Source organism: Idiotropiscis lumnitzeri, chromosome 21, assembly GCF_059441095.1.
Source record: "Idiotropiscis lumnitzeri isolate Australia: NSW breed Sydney's pygmy pipehorse chromosome 21, RoL_Ilum_1.0, whole genome shotgun sequence".
NCBI lineage: Eukaryota > Metazoa > Chordata > Actinopteri > Syngnathiformes > Syngnathidae > Idiotropiscis > Idiotropiscis lumnitzeri.
The window spans coordinates 5,997,813-6,017,766 of NC_142411.1; the positions used below are offsets into that span (position 1 = coordinate 5,997,813).

General features: G+C 43.3%; 2 protein-coding genes across 5 annotated transcripts; one reads left to right on the forward strand and one right to left on the reverse strand.

The window, feature by feature from the left end:
* Nucleotides 1-27: 27 nt before the first annotated feature.
* ora6 (olfactory receptor class A related 6) lies at nucleotides 28-3,440 on the reverse strand. 2 transcript variants are annotated; one of them, XM_088286688.1, is made up of 2 exons: nucleotides 2,971-3,440; nucleotides 28-762 (listed from the first exon to the last, which is right to left on the reverse strand). In XM_088286688.1, the coding sequence occupies exons 1-2, from the start codon at nucleotides 3,049-3,051 to the stop codon at nucleotides 28-30; spliced, it is 816 nt and encodes a 271-aa protein (XP_088142814.1). In that variant the 5' UTR covers nucleotides 3,052-3,440. The 2 variants fall into 2 exon arrangements, with proteins under 2 accessions (XP_088142814.1, XP_088142813.1); XM_088286687.1 differs by lacking the exon at nucleotides 2,971-3,440 and having other exon boundaries at nucleotides 28-966.
* On the forward strand, nucleotides 2,999-18,550 carry LOC148316695 (uncharacterized). 3 transcript variants are annotated; one of them, XM_088286683.1, is made up of 7 exons: nucleotides 2,999-3,457; nucleotides 11,687-13,273; nucleotides 13,989-14,314; nucleotides 14,395-14,554; nucleotides 14,652-14,731; nucleotides 14,801-14,892; nucleotides 15,237-18,550. In XM_088286683.1, the coding sequence occupies exons 2-7, from the start codon at nucleotides 11,707-11,709 to the stop codon at nucleotides 15,418-15,420; spliced, it is 2,409 nt and encodes an 802-aa protein (XP_088142809.1). In that variant the 5' UTR covers nucleotides 2,999-3,457; nucleotides 11,687-11,706; the 3' UTR covers nucleotides 15,421-18,550. The 3 variants fall into 3 exon arrangements, with proteins under 3 accessions (XP_088142809.1, XP_088142811.1, XP_088142810.1); XM_088286685.1 differs by lacking the exon at nucleotides 2,999-3,457 and adding an exon at nucleotides 8,454-8,499; XM_088286684.1 differs by lacking the exon at nucleotides 2,999-3,457 and adding an exon at nucleotides 8,484-8,549.
* The last annotated feature ends 1,404 nt before the right edge of the window (nucleotides 18,551-19,954 follow it).

Here is a 19,954-nt window from a genome sequence, read left to right on the forward strand (position 1 = left end):
TGACAGTCTGAACGAAACAACATCAAACTACTTTTTGCAGAAGTTCTTGATGACGAACAGACTTTTTCCGATCCCAAACACATATGGGCTGAAGGATGTGTAGGACGTTGAAATAAAAAACTCCAATTCGGCCCAAAAGGGAAAGTCAGAGGCATTGAAAGTCATTTGGAAAACCAAATAGAGAGACCAGTCTACCTGAAACAACACCATTGCTGCCAGGATTGCAATGGTGCTCCGGTGGAGCCCTCGAACTTTATGCCTTCTCTCGCTCGCGGTTGAGCCACTCACACTGGCGATGGGCTTCACCGTGGTCCTCGGGCCGAGCAACATGGCAACGATGAGGCAACTTGTAAGCGTGACGACAGCCAGAGGAAGCATGTAGCACAGCAGGATGAAACTGTATTTGTAAACACGATTAATCGTCGGACAGTGGTCGTTGCTGCATAGAAAGAAGTCCGGGGGGCATCCCGTGTTGTTCCGTGTATGGTTCCCCATGAGAATCCCTGCCGGGCCTTGCAAGTTCATGACAAAAATGGGAGCACTCAAGAGGATGGAGATTCCAATGCAAAGCCTAATTGCCGTCCAAGCGGCACGGATATTATCCAGGTAGACGGGAAGGTGGACCCTCTTGTCGGCATCACAGAGCTTCTGGTAGCGATAGACGCTGATGAGGACGGTGAAGAGGATGCTGCCGATTTCCCCCAACACCGTCAAGAATTTCAACAAGCGGCACAGCCATGCGTCCGAGACGGCGTCGGAACTCTGAAGGATGAGAATGTCATAGATGTTGACGATGACAATTTCCTCCAAGTTGGCCGAGGCCAGTGCCAGAAGAAACAACTCAAACGTCTTGACCGAGGAGAGCCTGGTCTGAATGATGGAGAAGATGAGAAAGACATTCCCCACAAGGCCCACGCAAGAGATGAAGACTCTTAAAGCCAGGAGGTGGAAAGAAAATTCAAACATCATTGAAGTTAAGCGAGATTGCGGCAAGGTTTTGAACGAAACCGCCTCGGTCTGTCTGAGACCCAAAACACAATTCCTACGGAGTCCTCAGAGATGCTGGGAGCTTGCCGACTGGCGGACTGAATGTGCTCATTATACAAACAGCAAAACAAAAAGCACGCTGGAAACATTTGAAGGCTGGGCGTCATTAAATTTCCACCTCTGAGCTTTTTAAACACGTCACCCACAGATGAAAGCTTCATCCGAGGGTAGATTTAGGGTGATGACATGTTAGGATATGTTCCTACAAATGTATATTTTGCTTAGTTTGATAATCAATCGCTTCATGGATTTGACTTGTGCTGTCCCCGGTCAGTAGCTGCAACCTGATGATTAAACGCAAAACACATCAAAAGCGCTTTATGGCGATGGGAGGGGCTTAGCGTAACCATTATTCTATGTACACTGGTTCAGTCATTACGTATCTTCAGGAGACTTCGATTTCGGACGTCTGTTTCAGTGGTGGCAACTTAAATCAATTTGTTATGAAGTGGAAAAACACCAAAGTCGTGTAACTGTTCCACGGTAATGTATTGATTTTTTTTGGTATTTGGTTCAAAGGCTATGAAAGGATTAAATTCAGATTTTTGCTTTTTCTTCGGCTTTGAGTTGTAGTTTTGTTTTGCAACACCAATTAAAAAGTCATGAGAAGCCATTTTATTGTTTCCCGATTGTCGGTGACACAACACAAAAGAAGGCACATTTAAAGGCCTGTTAAGAAAAGTTAAGGTAGACATATTTTTTTTTTATATTCAATAGCTTGTTTTTTTTACACTTGTAAGAGCATGGTAATGGATTATTTCTATGGTTTTCTATGGGCTGGAAATTTGTTTTTGAAATCAAAACAAATCAGAGGAGGAACAAATTGTGTTGGACCTTAGTGGTTTCACCCTTTTTCTTTCCCCATCATGTGAAATCTGAATGACGAGCATAACAGTGAAGATGCCATAATGGGACACAGGGGTCTTGTGATGTTGACAGAGGACCAGTTCATGTTTCAGCTTGTCTCTTTTTCCTCCACTTGTGCATGTCTATTCGTTAGCACAACTAAACTCCCTGCATCCTGAATCAGCTTACTGGTGAATCCCACAGTGTGAGCGTGTCTGTGTTTGTGAGTGTGATTAAGGATAAGCCCTACACTGGCAGTAAATGGGTAAAACGTCGGCGATGCAGCTTTTGGCAGCTTAGACTCCGATAATTATCAATCAAGAACCTGGAGAAATAAAATGATTTCTTTGTTGTGTGAATGCAAGCTTCTTTTTGTCGTTCTAAACTTTTTTTCCCTCCCATATTTCCATGGTCCTCTGAAGCGGCTCTGCGCTTGACTTCTTGGAGTGTAACATTAACGAGGTTTTAGATTTTTGTAGAGCTGTTGTTGCGTTTTTATGTTTTTGTAATTGTGGGCAAATTGTCTTGCTTAAACAAATTAGTGACAGATGACTTTATCCCCTGTGAAGAATGACAAATATGAGTGCCGTACTGATGAGCTGAAAGGAGTTGGGACGGGTCATTGAACGGTATACGTGTTTGTCTGTTTTATACTTCGGCCAGGTGGCCGAAGCAGGCACACATTCCAACAATTTTTGTGTTTTTTTTTTCTTTTGGGAGGGTCTGGGTCAGAGAAATAGTGTTTCCATTCATTTCAATGGGAAAATATGATTGACGAGATAAGTGTGTTTTGAGTTAGGAGGTCATGGATGTATTAGAGTGTCACTCACATTCACACACAGACTTTATGTCACCCCAATTTAACACAAATAAAAGGCTGGAGGCTTAATTTATTGCAACAGTCACTCAGGTGGTTAAAGTACAGCACACAGGTGCTCGTGTCCAGTGACGTCACAGTGGACCCCTGCTGCAAAGTTACCAGGGCGGGTCGCGCATACGTGTACTACGCGTGCGTGCGCGACGTGCGCCTGCCCCACGGTATATAGTCACGCGTGGATACCCCTTTAAAAGGCTCACCATGTTGCCATCACATGCTCCGAGAGCGCGCGCGAGTAGGATGTAGACGTCTCTTCGACACCTCCGCTTCTTTTTAAACATTAGGAGAGAATCCAGGAATCGTCCAGCAACCTGCAGACTTTTCCATTCGGATTCCGATCGAGCCTCGTTTGTTTCGCTGTCTGCCGCCTGGGCTGTTGTTCCGCACGCTGGCCGGAGGCGGCTGCGCCAAGCGAGAAGCTCCGTGCACTCGGCTCCGTGTAGCGGCTACAAGCCAGCCGAGCTGGCCGAGCAGGGCTGGCGGTTCCGGGGAGGTGGAAGTGGTGGAGGCGCTGGTGAGCGGAGCTCCGAGTTGTTGTTAAAACTGAGTGGGAACGATCGATCGAAAGAGCGAGCGATCGATCGGCGAGAGGACTCGTTGGATCGGATTATTGGGAAGCGGTGCCCCGGCCGGCTGGACCCCCGCACCAGTGAGCTTGAAACGGCTGCGAGGCTCAACTCCATCGCGGTAAGTCCTCCGGTATTATCCCGTCTCATCGCGGGCCTCTTAACAAAGTCGTGGCTCGAGGTCGTTTTCAGACACATAATCCTGTTATTTTATTCATTATATGAATTACAAATCGTGGTGGGGAAGGAGATTCCCAGGGAGTGGTAGTCTAGGACTTGTTTGTTATCCCAGTGCACCCCCCCCAACCACCACCACCACCACCAGCAGCAGCAGCAGCTTCACACACACATTTTCCTCCGCCGGTAAAGTGCTAGACAAACAATGTAGTAATAGAGCGAAATGTGGCTAATTAGTCTGTACAATCCCATAAAACTCTGTCCGAAATGCAGCAGAAGTCCATAGTGCAGCCCACAGGACTAATTATTGTACCTTTTGCTTGGCCACACAAGGTACCGTTGTGCTGTAAAAGTCAAGTGTCAAGGGTATACAAATAGACAAATAAAATGGAATTCTGCCAACAATAATTCATGGTACTCAAACCGAGTTATAGCATTCTCCACATTCAAAAAGGCTCTGGTGCGTTCCAAGCATAACTGTTAAGGGTATAAAAACACAAAAGGGAATCTTTTAAATGTACAAAATGTACACGTATGCTGAAAATACTTTGGAATCCATCTGAATAAATGTTCATGTCATTTGACTTTTTTACATGATCCAAAATGTTCCAAGTGCTGTAAAGCTCCAGTGTCGAGGATATAAACGGGGTGGAGGTGGTTTCTGCACTTTTAAACTGTGGATCCAGGAAGCTATTTATGTTACTTGAGCTACATAATTGGATTTATTACACCTTTTTAAAGGGCTAAAAATGTACTGGTATGGTGTAGAAGTGGACTGTAAAAACTACAAACCAGACACAATTTTGTAGTATTCGAGTCAAGCTACAATAGGATTCATTATTAGACTTTTTTCCAGAACCAAAAAGGAACACGTGTGGGTTCCTAATCTCTGAAAGTCAAGGGTAGAAAAATGGAAAAACATTGGAATCGAGATAAGAAGTTAATAGTCATTTGAGCTGTAATGGGACTTACAATTTGTACCATTTCCAAGACCAAAAAGGTGCAACTATGTTGCAAGCTGTAAAACCCGAGCGTTAAGGGAACAAAAAAACATCAGAATTATGCAGTAAATGTACAAAAAATGTATACGTATGCTGTCAAAGTTAAGTGTTGGAGAAATAGAAAAACATTGGAACTTTCCAGTGTAGGAGTTAAGTCACTGCAAACTCCACCTTAAAGTGGCCTCACCAGCACCAAGCCCTGAATGTCATGTTTGACAGTTCACTTTAAAGGGGACGTCAGCAGTAATATTTTCTTGACTATATGCACTATGCACCCCCATCAGTCTACACATGGCATTCTGATTAATATTTAGTTTGTTGAATATGAATTAAGCGGCAAAATCCACCCTTTTTAATACATCTAGGGGGCGGCCATTTTGCCACTTACTGTCGACTGAAAATGACATCACAGGTGCTCAGGTAATGACCAATCGCGGCTCAGTTTACAAATGTCAAATCAAACTCCGTAAACAGGTGTGCTGTGATTGATTGATCATTACTTGATCCCTGCTCAACTGTGATGACATTTTCAGTCGACAGCAAGTGGCAAAATGGCCGCCCACTAGATATATTAAAAAGGGGGGGATTTTGCCGCTTAATTCATATGAATCAGAATGCTACATTTAGACTACTGAGGGTGCATTCGTCCATTATCTGATCCGCTTATCCTCACGAAGGTCGCGGCACATAGAATATATTATTGGAAAAAAAACTTAGTAATGGGCTCTTAAAAAGCATTCTTAAATATACAGGGAGCTAGTGAATGGACGGCAGGAGTTATGTGTTCCCTCTTTCGAGTACCAGTCAAGAGGCGAGCAGCAGTATTTTGGACCAACTGGAGACGCTTGATGGAGGATTGGCTGACTCCAAAACATAGTGCATTACTGTCTCAAAGTATCAATTGTATCAACTGGTAGATTGATCTACCAACTGTTTGTGTGACTACAAATTGAGGAAATTACACAACCTTAAATTTGGGGTCAAGTACATAAGCAATACTTGATCCTAAACGAGCCACACGCTCAATAATGAGTCCTATGGGTTCCATCAAAAACCTGGAGGCTCATAAATGGACTCCCTACTGGCAGTGACTTAACATCATAAGATGCTTTATTTTTGTCATGTCCGGAGCCTTTTATTTATTTATTCTTTTTTAACCTTTATTTTCTATTTATTCATTTTAATTGGTGGGGGGCCTGAGTGGGAACATAAACACAACGTACGGTCGCATGAAAGCACAACAGTAGACTGGTGCCAGAACAACTTGCAACAAACCGCATGAGACCCCATGAGTATTTTAAATGTTCCGATATGAATTTAAAGCTCGTGTACGTGGTTGCGTACACTTATAGACAAAATAAATTACCCCGCTCCCTAACCCATAAACGCTTCTAGTTGACAATTAGGTCATGTGTGCAATGATGGCATCATGACATCACTGATAAATCAGATGGTGAGCGCATACAGTGCTCGAGGTGTTTTTATGGTGGGGGGGGGGGGGGGGGTTGACATGATTCACTTGCCTTTATTTACAAGGTGATGATGGAAAATCTCTCTCCTCTGAATGTAAAAATCAATATACAGATTTGTTTTAAATACATACAGATCCACTGTTAAGATCATAATTAAATATGAGACGCACCCATTCTGATCTTAAATTCAGCCCGAGGAGCATTTGCATTATCAAGAGTCCTGTAATATTTCTAGAGGTAGTTTAGTCATTTTCATGAAAATTACTTACCAAATAATTGTTTAATTGATTTATTGTAAACAACAAAAAATAATAAATGTTTTTTACATGTATAGTGGTGCCTCGGGATAAAAGTTGTATTCATTCCTTATCTCAAAACACTCATATCTCAAATAGTCTTTCCCCACTGAAATTAATGGGAATGCAATTAATCAATTTCACCCCCCCCCCTCATAAACAAAATCACCAAAATTCCTTTTCCCAGAAAGAATGCAATCAAAAAGTATTGGAATCTGTAAAAATGCGGTAATAACATTTGCGACCATGAAGAGATACCAAGGATTGTAAGAAGAACTAGAGAATTTTTTTTTTTACATTACCAACATGCCGCAGTAAGTCTATGGGCCCAACCACTCCCCTCCTCCCCTCTACCTAAGAGTCATAAATTTCACACGCCAGCATTTTAATTAGTGGCACCTGTTATATTAAGCTCAATAAGCAATACTTAGAATTGAGCCGGAGCAATTATCAGTGGACCTCTGCCAGTGTAGAACACTAATGAGTCGCTGAATGAGCGAGTGACGGGCCGGTCATTAACAGACGCAGTTGCACTCCGTCTCTTTATTATATCAAAATAAAGTGGACCGCCACCATTTGTGGGGGGGGCGACGTCCAATATTAATTCATTGTGGGGGATTTTTTTTAATGTAATCATCAAAAAATATTGGAAAAAAATGTGGATAGACCACCAACATGCGATTTCCACGACTGGCACCTGAGCACCTGATCTAGGAAATGCTGAATATTGTTTTTTTTTTTTGTTTTTTTTCATATTTGAATTTATACTTTTAGTTTCCTCGCAAAGATGGATTGTTTTTGGCAGGCTCGTAGCGACCAACCATGTGCTTCCTCTGTAGCCAAAACAAGAGAACACCCACAGAAACATCTTGGAACTGAGCTCATCTTCTGGTCTTTTCCTTCTCGCTTCATTACGTTTGCTTTAATTTTTCTGATGAATGTGGCTGTAAAAGCAATTTAACTGTCTTTTTTTTTCTACGCTTGTTACAGTAAATGTTAAATTGGTACTTAAAACATCGCTTGAAGAGCTTTAACGTAGTTGTGAAATGATGATGATGATGATTAGTCAGTATTGTAACGTCGGAAGTGATTGGGTCAGCTTGTGGTAAAAAGAGCCAGATTGATTATTGATTTTATTGCTGTACAAAACAGTCCACCAATTGTTCCAATATTCGTTCCATGATCAAATAGTTGGCGCTATGACATCGGTTTGCCTTTTAGCACCGTTGAATCCAAGACAAATAATATATTGTATAAGGTTCAATTTAGATTCAGTATGCTTTCTGTTTATTATGGGTTGCCGATTAGAAATTTTAGAAATTAGAAATCCTTTACTTTTCCACGAATTAGTGTCTGTAACAATTAGTGTTGGATATTGGAAATTCAACATCTAAAATTGTCATATTTAACCATGTTTTCTTTGGAAAAATAAATGCTAAATGTTTCCTGTTAATTTGGGGAAAGCCACAAGCCTATATAATATATGTTTTATTCGTTTAGATCCTAAAAATTTGTTTCTATTTGACAAACCTGCAAAATTTTGACAGTTCAATTCGGATTGAGTTTGCATTGTGTACATTATTAATTTCCAAATATTGGTATCTGAGCATTTTTTGTATGCCTCCAACTACCTAAAAAATGTTTTTGAATAACCTGTTATATTTTGTCTGATTATTGGGAGTTAAAGCCACGAAATTGAGATTGTGTTTGATTTTAGAAACTCACCTGTAAAAATAATTATCTCAGTTTTGTATGTCTAAGAAAACAACAACAATGTTTTTTTTAAATTATGAATAATTTAAAATGTCGCGTTTTTTTTGCTTGTCAAAGTGAAAAGCTCCAAAACTGGTTTGCGTTTGAATTTCTTTTACGTTTCACTGTCACAACGTTAATATTTAACAGTTTTGTATGGTTCTGACAACAATAAAACAATATTTTTAATAAACGTGCTGATGTCAATTAAGATAGTTTGCTCCAACACGCAACCAGGAAGCGAAACATTCGAAGACCAAGCACGCGTCCACGCGCACGCGTTCACAGCGCCAACGTGCACCTCGACACCTCCCCAGCTCTCCCAGTTCCCGGGACCGTGCCATCATCGCGCCAGTCCGGTTCCCCCGCGCACTCTCTCTCAACGCCCCCCGCCCCCACCTCCACCTCGCTCCCCTCCTCCCTCCCTCCCTCCCTCCCCTCCGGCGAACAGCAGGAAGTGCGGCGGTAAGTTGTCGCCTCGATCGCGGTCGTCGCCAACTTGGTCCGATCGGACGGTGAGAAAGCAGAAGAGAATTTTTTGAGAATGGCTTATTTATTTGTCGAGGCGGGGAGGGAGGCAGCGAGGGAATCTGCCGGAGCTGTCAGCTCGGTTGGCGAGGCGCTCGATCGTGTCCGCCGCCGTGTCGTTAATGAAGAATCCGGTTAGAAAATGTGACCGGATCGGAAACGGAGGGAGGGGTGGGGGGGGTGCCTTTTATTTTGCTTCTGTCCGCGTAGCGCGCACACGCACGCATATGCACACTCACTCTCACACACGCACGCTCACGCGTACACGCACACACACATTTATCTCTCTTATTACCTCACCTCCCTCCCCCAGCCCATATTTAGAGCCTATTCACATGGGCAAGCTACGTCAGGCTTTTCTGTATCCCATCCTTCCAACGTATACATACATGCATGCATGCACGTATGGATCTGTGCATGCATTTAAAGTAAATGTGGGTTTGCCTGTGGTGCAACTGTGTGGGGGTGGAGGTGGGGGTGTGTGTGTGGGGGGGGGTCGCTTTGGGAAAGAAAGTTCAAATTCTTTACAAGCTTTTTTAAAATATCTCTCAGAACCTCAAACACACCAACACTGGCTGTCTGTCTATCTGTCTTTCTAGCAATTGGTTTGTGTCACCAGAAGGTGCTGCCATAATTTCACCATGAAGCACAACCCGTTTAATACTTCAGATATCAGAAATCAGCAGATATTTGACATTTTCATGCAAAATGTGTGATCAATGGCAATGTCGTAATTTGCCAATTGATGGTCTTGGAAGACACTCCATGTTCTGTACTGCAATTAATTATAATGCAAGGTTTACTCGCATATGGCCGAGTGGTCTAAGGCGCCGCGTTCAGGACCCAGTCTCCCCAGGAGGCCTGGGTTCGAATCTCAAATTTCCCCATTGTGGGACTAATAAAGGGAATATTATTATTATTATTATTATTATTATATATAGTTGCAGTTTTTCCAATGTTATTAATAATTTTGTTTTTTTTCATTTATTGAATATTTTTCAGCATTTTGGGGTGAAGTTTCTTGGTTTAATTATTTTTTTCCTAATGCATTTCAATGGTCCTCAACTACACCCAAATATATATAATTTAAAATAAAAAAAAACAAGCCATTCCAGGGTCAAATAGTCCCTATAAAATAAAAGAACACTTTTTAGTGTTATTACTGCAAAGCATCTTCCCTCCTGGGTTGTTATTAAATTTGTTGTCCGTCCCTCATCTATTTGTGGGAGCGCATCTGCACGGGTTTCCTTTCTTCCACGCTATCAGCTGTGTCTTGGGCTGTTAATGCCGCGTGAAGCGGCTCGGCAGGCCTTGATTAGGTGGCCTCTGCCGTTTCAAGCATGCAGGTTCAAAGGGAAATCATTAGCATAGACATTTTGGTAAAGACCCCTGTAAAGTGAAATCAAAGATATTTCCACTGGAATAGTCTCAAGATCACCCGCGATTCTCATAAAGACGAGCGCTTTTGAAAATGGATAGCCGGTGAAGAGATATGTCCCAATACTTTTGTCTCCATGTGGCACTGTGACTCAAATGAATATGTCAGGACACTATTTTTTTAATGACGTTCCCGATCAGTTTAGTGAGTCATCCCCGCGAGCTTGTGGCACAGAACCTCTGTCTTTTTCGCAAGCTCAGGTTGTGACGTTAATTCATTTCTGTTTTTTGACACATAAAGCGTGATGAGGAGCTTTGTTTGTTGACTGGACTTGGTTTTAATAATTTGGCTTTGTGGTGGTGAAGTAAAACCACACACACACCCACACACCCTCACGCACACACCATTATTATGACTCATTCAAATGTAAATCAAAGGCTTTTGTCAGTCCTCACTTCTTTGGATCTCGTGCATTTAAGTCAAGAACGAGAAAAGCGCGTAAGGATAATGTTAACGGTCACGACTCGATGCCCCGCTTAACATCAGCCCTGCTCCGGAGCGCAGCTTTGGCCCATTGCCCAACCCATTTAACATCTGCTGTATCGCTAAACTTGGGCAGTGGGAATTAGCCAACGCTAATGGCATGACACATATTAGTGATTATGTTCTTATTGAGAAGAAGGTGGTGATCTGTAAAGTCTGTTTAGCATCTCAAGGCCATGGCGGATTTTATTTTTTACCCCCCCTTGGTATGTCTAATTGATATTTCTTTTTTTGTGCAATTGAAACAATCAACACCGTGTTAACTTTCATCACCTTCCATAGAAGGAGAAACACAATTCTTTACAGATGAATTAAAAATATGCTTTTACTCTCAAACTCTTTACTCATGACGGCATTAGAACGGTGCGCAAAAATATCGTGGTATCACAGTATTAAATTTGCAGCAAAAATAAATATTTTGGGAAATATTTGTGTAAATTAAAAAAAAATCTCCATTGACCACAATCTATTTAATTACAAAAAAAAAAAAGATTTTGAATATTTGATACAGAACACAGACATACTTAAATAAATAAATGTGAACATACTGGTCAGCAATTTTGCTCTGCAAAAAAAAAGGCATCCATGTTTTCACAGCGTGTCTTTCATCCTGCGCCCTCCCTCCTCCTTCGTGTGAAACTGCTCACCCCTCCCCTCTGTGCTCGCTAAGAAGGTGGGAAAAAAAAGTTAATTGAGGGCAATTGGCTTCAGAGAGGAAGCTTGCTTGCTCAACTCTGCAAGCAGCCAATAATATTTTGTCCTGCTTGGAAGTCTTCTAAAAAATAAAAAAAATAAAAAAAATTTGCTCTTAACTGATGACAAACAGTAATTGACTTTTTAAACTCACGGTAAACTGTCAAGCCGCTAATCAGCCCTTGGCTACGTTGAATCATATACTTTGGGTCAAAAGATTCCAATGTGAATTAATCATTGCTTTTGCAACGTAAAAATGGGCACCATGTTTTCCGCAATGTTCAACACAATCGAATCTGTGATTGCCTTCCACTGGACTGCTTTCTGCTCATACACAAAACAATGTGAAAAGGATTAGTTTCGGCCCAATTAGCATCTTGCGCGTACCTCAATCTACATCGAGCATTAATGAGCCTGAAGAAGCTTTGACAATGTTATTCTCCTCAATTTTGACCACTTTGCTGTCATGCTGTCGCACATCCCCCCCCCCACCCCCTCTCCGCCCCCTAGGCCGCCTCCAGAAGCATGTGATGACCCACACCCGGCAGAAAGGTTCCCGCTGGGACCGTCATCCTCTGCGGCCACACGGCGGCACCATGGGCGGGGAGCAGGCTGAGCGCGCCCTCCGCTTCGGCCGGACGAAGAAGATTGGCGAGGTCATGCGGCGAGAGAAAAATGACAAGGCGATGAAGGAGAAGAGGTCCAATAAAGCGGAGGAGAAGAAGTGGGACAGGAAATTGTATCCTCTGCGAGGGAGGCTCGGAGAGGGCCTTAGCTGCCATGTCCTCCTCACAAGGTTGGAGGAAAGCATCAGAAAGAAAGCTGAAGAGAGATCTCTCAAAGCCAAATCCAGGAAAGAGAAGCTCGGCGAGGCCAAGTTGCCATCGAAGGTGAAATCAATGCTTCTAAGCGCTCACGTGTCGCAACCACGCAAGCGACGCATGGCCTCCCTAAACGCAGAGGCCGTCAACACTCTGCTCCTGGAAAGAGCGACAGACCTCCAAGTGGCCGCCAAGTTGGCCAAAAGACACCAGGAGGAACCCATCAACAAAGCCGCTTGCCCGGACGAAGCGACACCTCCAAAAGCCTCTCGAGGGGTTGTCTCTAAACCATTTGACCAAATCCCCAAGAATGCCAAGAAAGCCAGGACCACCAGAGTAGACGATAATCGGTCCTTGAGTTTGGAAATTCTGGATGTGCCCACACCGAGGCGACTGGCTGGACTCAACGCCGCCGCCTTATTGAAGTTGACCAGCTCGTCTGCAGTGTCCAAACAGCGAGTCAAGACTGTATCCACCACAACAACAATGTCAGACTGCAAGACCCCTGCCGCGATCCTGACTCAAAAACAGCCCCCCAGAGTAAAACACAAAGAGCGTTCTCAGAAGCAAAAAGAGGCTCCCGTGAAGGCTTCCCAGATGCACTATTGTTGCGGAGCCTGTAAGGAGAAGGCCGACTTTGAGCCGAAAGTGGAGTGGGAGTCTGGCACCCACGCTCTGGCCAAACCAGGCTACCAGTCCCGCAGCATGTTAGGCTACTCCCTGAAGAACGTGAAGGAAGAACAGCTGGAAACTGAGCTGAGCCCCTGCTACTGCTGCCCCCCCGAGGGCTCCGTGGAGTACTGCCACCGCCTGGCCTTCTTCCTGGGCCACCCTGAGTCCGGCAACCAAGGCTCCATGGGCTCGGGCGACGCGCCCGTCAAACGCGAGTGCCTGGTGACCACGCCGTCACTGACACACTCTCACCCGGCGCTCACCCTCAGCCCCCATCCCTGCCTATGTTACTACGTTCACATCACCCCACACCCGCCGCCGCCTCACACGCCGACGTCGCCCACGCTCACCCCACGGCCTCTGAACTTTGCGCCGCCTGCCTTGTGCCCCAACCGGATGATGGGTTCTAAGTCGCTGCCCGGCCCGCGTGTCACCCACACCTCAGGCATGCCTCACCCGGCCTGCTGCAACTCTGTGGCGTCACCATGTTACGGCAACGCCTGCGGTATGGGCAGTTACACCTGCAGAGCTATGCCGCCTGTCACCAGCAGTGGGTGCTCTTTCAACACGGGGTGCACTGGATGCTCACATGGCATCAAAACAGGTTGGTGGGAAATGAACTTAAGCCTCAGGGCTGATTTCTCCAATGCTATGCTAGCTGTTTGTTGCAGACAAGATTTGTTATCAACTGATCTCCTGATCACCCACATTCCCGTGGATGTGACATTGTTGCTATCATGTGAAAGCCAAAAGGTAAGCAGAGCTGCAATTAGTTTTGCTGGTTGTACAGATTGACATGAACCAACAGTGTTTGCCTCCTGTAAAATAGAAAAAGAAATAAAGAATAAGGAGTAAAGAGGACATGATTGCTCAGGAGTTGTTGATGTGATGGTGGCGAGGTATTTGTGTTTTTTGCGACGTCCCTGCGCCACATACACAGAGTATAGCGTAAGGTGTGCTCCCTCCATGAGTGAAAAATATTTCACCGTCCTTGAGCGCTCACTTTTTCTCTTTACTTTGGATTTTGCTCTTGTCATTAGAAGCCAAGGTAATGTAGGTGCAAGACTCAGGTTCCGCTCCAAGTTGTCATGGCAACAAAAGCTGGATTCACCATTGGCTTAGAAGTTGAGTGCCTTGTAGAATGGGGCAGTGGTTGCTCATTTGCATAAGTTGTCCTCAATACACATCAGCAAGGCCAGGTCTGACGTAGTTCTTGATTCTTGGAGTATTTTATAATCATGTGACAGATTTTATTAAGACTAGAATAATCTTGTTTGGAATCTTATTTGTATGACACTGCCGCATTTTCTATTTTCCAGAGACTTACACGTCCCCTCAAGGGGAACACAACCCCTCCATTCTGGTGCCGCCATCCTTGCCTCTCTCCAGCTGCCCTTTATCTAGCGTGCCCACTTCCACCCAGACTACTAACCCCCACCTGCTCACCCCACTGTCGGGTCATGAGCAGCATCAGCTGCCACCTCGGGCCCGGCTAAAAGCGACGGTCAACCATCCGTCCGGCGCCTCCGACGGAAACCAAAGTGCCAGGCCTCAGTCCCCGCAACAAAAGCGAATCAGTCGCAGACGTGCCACCAATGGATGGCGGCCTGTGGGTGTCCCCACAGGGAAGGAGGTTTTCATTGCGGTGAGAATTAAAAAAAAAAAAAATGGTAATCTTGTCTTTAGGGAAATCGAGGAATGAAGATTTCTGTTTTGTGATGCCAGGGGGAGGACGAGACAGCACTCAGGCAGTGCTACGAGGGCGTGGAGAGGGATGGCGAGGTGATCCGCGTCCGAGACACAGTACTCCTCCGCTCGGGCCCGAGGAAGAAGTCCTTGCCTTATGTGGCCAAGATCTCAGCCCTGTGGGAGGATCCCAAAACCGGTACGTAGGGGACTAACGCTTGACAGATGCAATGTCAAGGTTCCTGACGTATATGATTTTTTTTATTTATTTATTTTTTTTTAATTGGTTGCTTTAGGGGAGCTGATGATGAGTCTTTTCTGGTACTACAGACCAGAGCACACACAGGGTGGCCGAGACCCCAGCACACACTGCGAGGTGAAACTACAACTCCTCAAAACAAAGCGGTGCAAAAGTGAGGAATTAAAAACGATTTCTCCTTTTCAGAACGAGATCTTTGCCTCTCGACATCAGGACGAGAACAGCGTAGCCTGCATTGAAGACAGATGCTACGTCCTCCCGCTAGCCCAGTACTGTCGGTGAGGGACCACCATCACGTCTTGATGAGTCGCAATGTGGGGAAAAAGTAGAATTTGACTGCCAAAATTTTCATTTACATATACGATGAATAAATCATGATGGATAATTATATGCTTGCAACTTTGTGGGACTTTGATGTAAGCTCATCTTTCTCGCCTAGTGTACAAAATCAGGTCCTTAAAAGTGTAATTGGATACGTTTTGACGAGTCGGCAGACGCCCGATCGTCTGGTCCTGATGCACGATCTTTTTTTTTTTTTTTTAATTAGGCTGTCCCGATACATTTGTCCATAAATTGAATCTGCGAAGGCGAGAATAATATCTGTTTGTTTTTGTGACTGCAGATATTGTGCCTTGATGAAGCGTCATTCCGAAGGCGCCCAACCCAGCGGCGTTGTGCCCTGCTGCCCGGAGTTTGACCCACCTTCCCACCGCTGTGTGCCCACAGATGTGGACCCCGAGCTGGTCTACCTCTGCCGACACGTCTACGACTTCCGCTACGGACGAATACTCAAGAACCTGCAGTAGAAAAAGGGGACTGGCAACATTGCATGGCGGCGTTGTGTGTGTGTGTGTGGCGGTAAATTGTCAGAACTAGGCATGGGTCAGTTTCAGATTCAGATGGTGTGATCATGAAAAGCAAAAAAATTGCAAGAGGGTTCATGTAATGCACTTATATAGCGCTTTAACGACATCATCACGTTGCCCAAAGTGGTTCACGGAGGCTCGCATTTTCTCATTCACGCACGCATTCGTACGCCAATGCATGGGATGGTGCCACAAGGTTTTGTGTCTTGCCCAAGGGTACGTTGGTCACGTTAGTATTGCAATTACAGCTCTTGAATGTATTATTTTGAAATGTTTGGGCAAAAAAAAAAAAAAAAAAAAAATTCAATTTAGCACAATTTGTAGGTACATTAGTAAACTTCAAAAGATTTTTTTTTTTTCAAAATAAAATCAGAAAAAAGTACTTATGTTTCATCAAAAGAGAAGCTACTTTTCTTCTTTTTCACTTAGCGACGAAACGTCTGAGTGGAAACGAGCTAATGTTAGCCATGCTAGTGAGCTGCTTCGTTAGCGAATCTAATGTACTTATCTCAACAATTACGCTAACTGTCGTCGCTGGTTGCAAACGTTTAATTCAAGATGTCGTTATATTAATATAGCGACGTTACCTGGAATTTGTCGAAGAGTAAACGTGATATCGTATCGGAAGTATTGCTTTCATAAACATCTTTTGCATATCCTTCCTCTTCCGAGCTATGGTACCCCTACCGAGTTTTTTGACATCTGGAAAAGTCGTTGGGAGTTTCACGCCAACAATAGTGTGGGAGGGGTCATGCCACCTTGCAAAAAAAAAAAAAAAAAATGTTCTGACTCCTGATGGAAAGTTTTTAGCGGTTTTGAAACTGGCGACCGGCCCATGCCTAGTCATGACAGATGTGAACATTCTGGCAACATTGGCGTTGCAGCCACTTTGCCGTTGTAGTTCTACGTTTATGGTATGGCGAGATTGCTCACGTTGATGATGTTGGTGCTATGACATCGCCGTTGCGGCGATTTTGGGGTGTTGCGGCACTCGTGAATGGCGGTAAGGTCAGCGAAATGGGATGGCAATTTGAAGGAGCTTAACAAAATACTAGTTTCAATTTGCAACATTTAAGTGGCCACAAAGTGTTTTTTTTTTTGTTGTTTTTTTTCACCCCGCTGACTGATTGATGTTGCGTGCGTGAAAAGGCACCGAGGCCTTTAGCCGGCTGAAGAGGTTACAGTCAAATCATTGTACAATGTCTCGGTCAGCTCGCTTGTATTTTCCACTTCCATCAAATCCGATTTTTCCGCTTCCTCCTCCCTCCGCCCTCACCCTTTGCCTGCCAGGCATGCTTATCTGGGCGACTGTCTCTCACATGTCCCCCCCACAAAAGCACCTTAGCACCATGTTTGTTCCGTTTGTAAGCCAGTGGCGAAGATTCCAACACGGAACCTCCACTGAAGGAGGAGAAAATGGACAGTTGGCTGCGCGTGTGTGTGAGTGTGTGTGACAGAATGCAAGTGTTGTCAGTGCGGATAAATGTGGGAATTTGTGATATGTGCGTTTTTTTTTTCTTTCCAGAGAGGCTTTCAGGCAATCACACCAAACAAAAGCAGCTTTTCACAGGAAGCCAATCTCTCGATGCAGCTCACTCTTTCTGACGGTTGTTTTTATCTTTTTTCCAGAATGTCGCTCAACACAATCTACATGTCAGACCAAAGTCCACTCAACATGTCTCTCTAGCTTCAACTACCATCTCCATTTTTTTTTCCCGTTAGAAGGGTCCAATAGGGAAAGAGCTTAGGTGCACCACACCCTGCGCGATGCGGCAGAAGTCCCCTTAACACTTGCTCAATGTGCGGATTTAGCAAGTGTCTCCAACTCGTCTACTGGTTTTGCAGCGATTCCAAATTTTCCTCGCAGTTTTGCCAAACGGTGACATCTTAAAAAAATATATTCATAGTTCACCTCGGAAGGACTCATTTTGCTAAACCGCCCAATGTGCAGGGTTGAGTGGCAACCGTCTTTTTTTTTTTTTTTTTAATTTACTCTGCGTGAAATCTGGGCAGTTGACGACAAAGCTAAAATTCAGTTGCATCAACGTGAGCCGGAAATGCAAACCAATTTTACAGCTTTAAACCACATGGCTTCATTTTTATTCTTGAACGTGATAATGGGTCAAATTTGATGACGGAAATGTGTCACCCGATGGTTCAATTCATTTTTGTCTTTTTAGCTTTAGCATCTGGTTAGATAGCCTTGTTAAAATTGCACTAAATCATTCCTTCATATTTTATTAGAGTGGGGCCGGAAGAGAGAAGTTGTAAAGATGTCTGCTTCTGTCAATATCAACAAGAATATTATCCATGACTTGACTTGTGAAGAGGTTGAGTAGAAGTAGTCTTGCAGTATATGACTAAAGCCATTCCTTATGAATATTTATGTATCCATCTATTTATGCATAAAAGAGAAAGCCATCGTTGTGTGTCGGAGGGTGCATGAATCCAAACATCCGGCCCCAATCATAGCTTGAACACGTTTTGTATTGATCGTAATGACGCCCTAATTAATTTGGAAGATTTGAAGTTACTTTGCAAGCACATGCAATATATTTTAGATAAATTGTTCATTTTCCCCTCTGGGTTTTTAAAGCAACTTAATCGTATTTAATTTCATTTACATTTTCCGTTAAAGTCCCCTTATAAAAAAACACAAAAAAAAAAAAACAAAGTGTACATATTTAATCCCAGCACTGTTTGATTAGACACATAGTGTAGTATTTTTGCAAGATCTGTATTAATTATATTTAAGGTAAGGATATTTAAATGGAGTCAACTGTATAGTGGTCAATTTAACTTATTGGGGGGGGGCATGCTTTGTGGAATTGATGATCTGCTTTGATGGATGGAAATTGATTGATTTGAAATAGTTTTAATTTATATGATTTTTTAAAAAAAAAAAAATCAAAAAGAGGCTTCCGCTTTAAAAGACGCCTTGCCTCAATGAAGTCGGTGGGTATGTCAGCCATTATTTAAACAAACAAAAAAATTTAAAAAGCATGAATATACCAAACAACGAGCAAAATAATCATTGGCATGTTTTTATGGCCGTTCAAGTGCGATTTTTTTTTTTAATCAAACAAATTTGACTGACTGACTACTGTGGCTTCAAAATCATGAAAAGTGTGCTGTCCCCATCCTCACTCTTCCGCATTTCTCTGCGTGATGTGCGCACACTCATGGCAGACAACGAGGCACTCTAAAGTGGTCACACCAGCAGTCTATTCAAAGGGAAGATAATTTTTTTTTGGAGGGGGGGTGTAGACAAGAGGCAGTGCAGTAGCGAGCTAGCTGCATGTAGCAACTGCGCCACTATTGAGAACGAAGACGATCAAGTTTGCTATTTTATGTACTTCCCCACCCCAAAAAATGAAATCCACCATGGAGTGTTATGTAGTTGTCAGTCTTTGCATGTTTACAGCAATTATCTTTAAACATGTGAATTGTATTAAGAAACAACTCTCTGAATTCACTTTACAGGGTTTGCGGTTTGCTCTGCGGCTGTACGATCAGACAAACAAAATGCGAATCGGTTGTGGTCTTACTCCCAAGTGGCAAACACAAACTTTAATGAATAAAACAGTCGAAAAACAAAATACACAAAAATAAAATCCCCAAATTAATCATTAAAAAAAAAAAAATCCAATATATATACTTTCAGTTTTTCCCCCTTGGTGTCGGAAGCCAAAAAGAAGTCTCATTCCCCACCTCACCCAACGCTCTTGTTTCACGGCCGCCATCTTGTGTGGTAAAGCAGCTGAGAGGATGAGAGATTAGATTATTTTGTCATGTCACACAGGAAGTGTTGAAAGTCAGAACGAAAGCAGACAGCGGTCCGCACCGATGCTTCTTATGGACGTATATTTTGCTATATTTGAAAAAAAAAAGCCTTGGAGAGAACGGGGTATGAAAACAAAGAAAAAAATGTTTAGATATTTTTGCAGTAGAAATGTGTCTATCGGATGTTATTATTGTCACTTTTTTTTGTCACACCCTGGAAGATCTCTTGAATTAATGTAACATACCTACTGATTTTAATGTTGCATTGAAAGAATATTTATACATTTTAATGAAGTTCTTTGTGAAATTTCTGTGTGTGAGTGTCCTTACCCCCCATTTAACCCAGGAATCCTAATCATACCGTATATAATTCTTTAAAAATTTGGATTGTATTATCCTATTTGAAAAATCTGAGGACTTAATCAAACCTGGAAACTGTTTTAAAGTGTGAAGAAAATGTCAAAAAATCAATCAAGTGTGAAATTAAGTAACCGAGTAATTGTTTTGTTATCTTGATCTCTTTAAAATGCAACACCAAGTTGGTAGGCCGAAGACTTGATCAATTGTACTGGCTGAAGATTCACAGCCACTTTCAAGCAACTCCACTGACTGAAAAAATCGTTCAATATTTTTTTTTAAACCGTAAAAAAAACCTCTCCGTCTGAGTTTGTTTTTTTTATCAGTGACATGT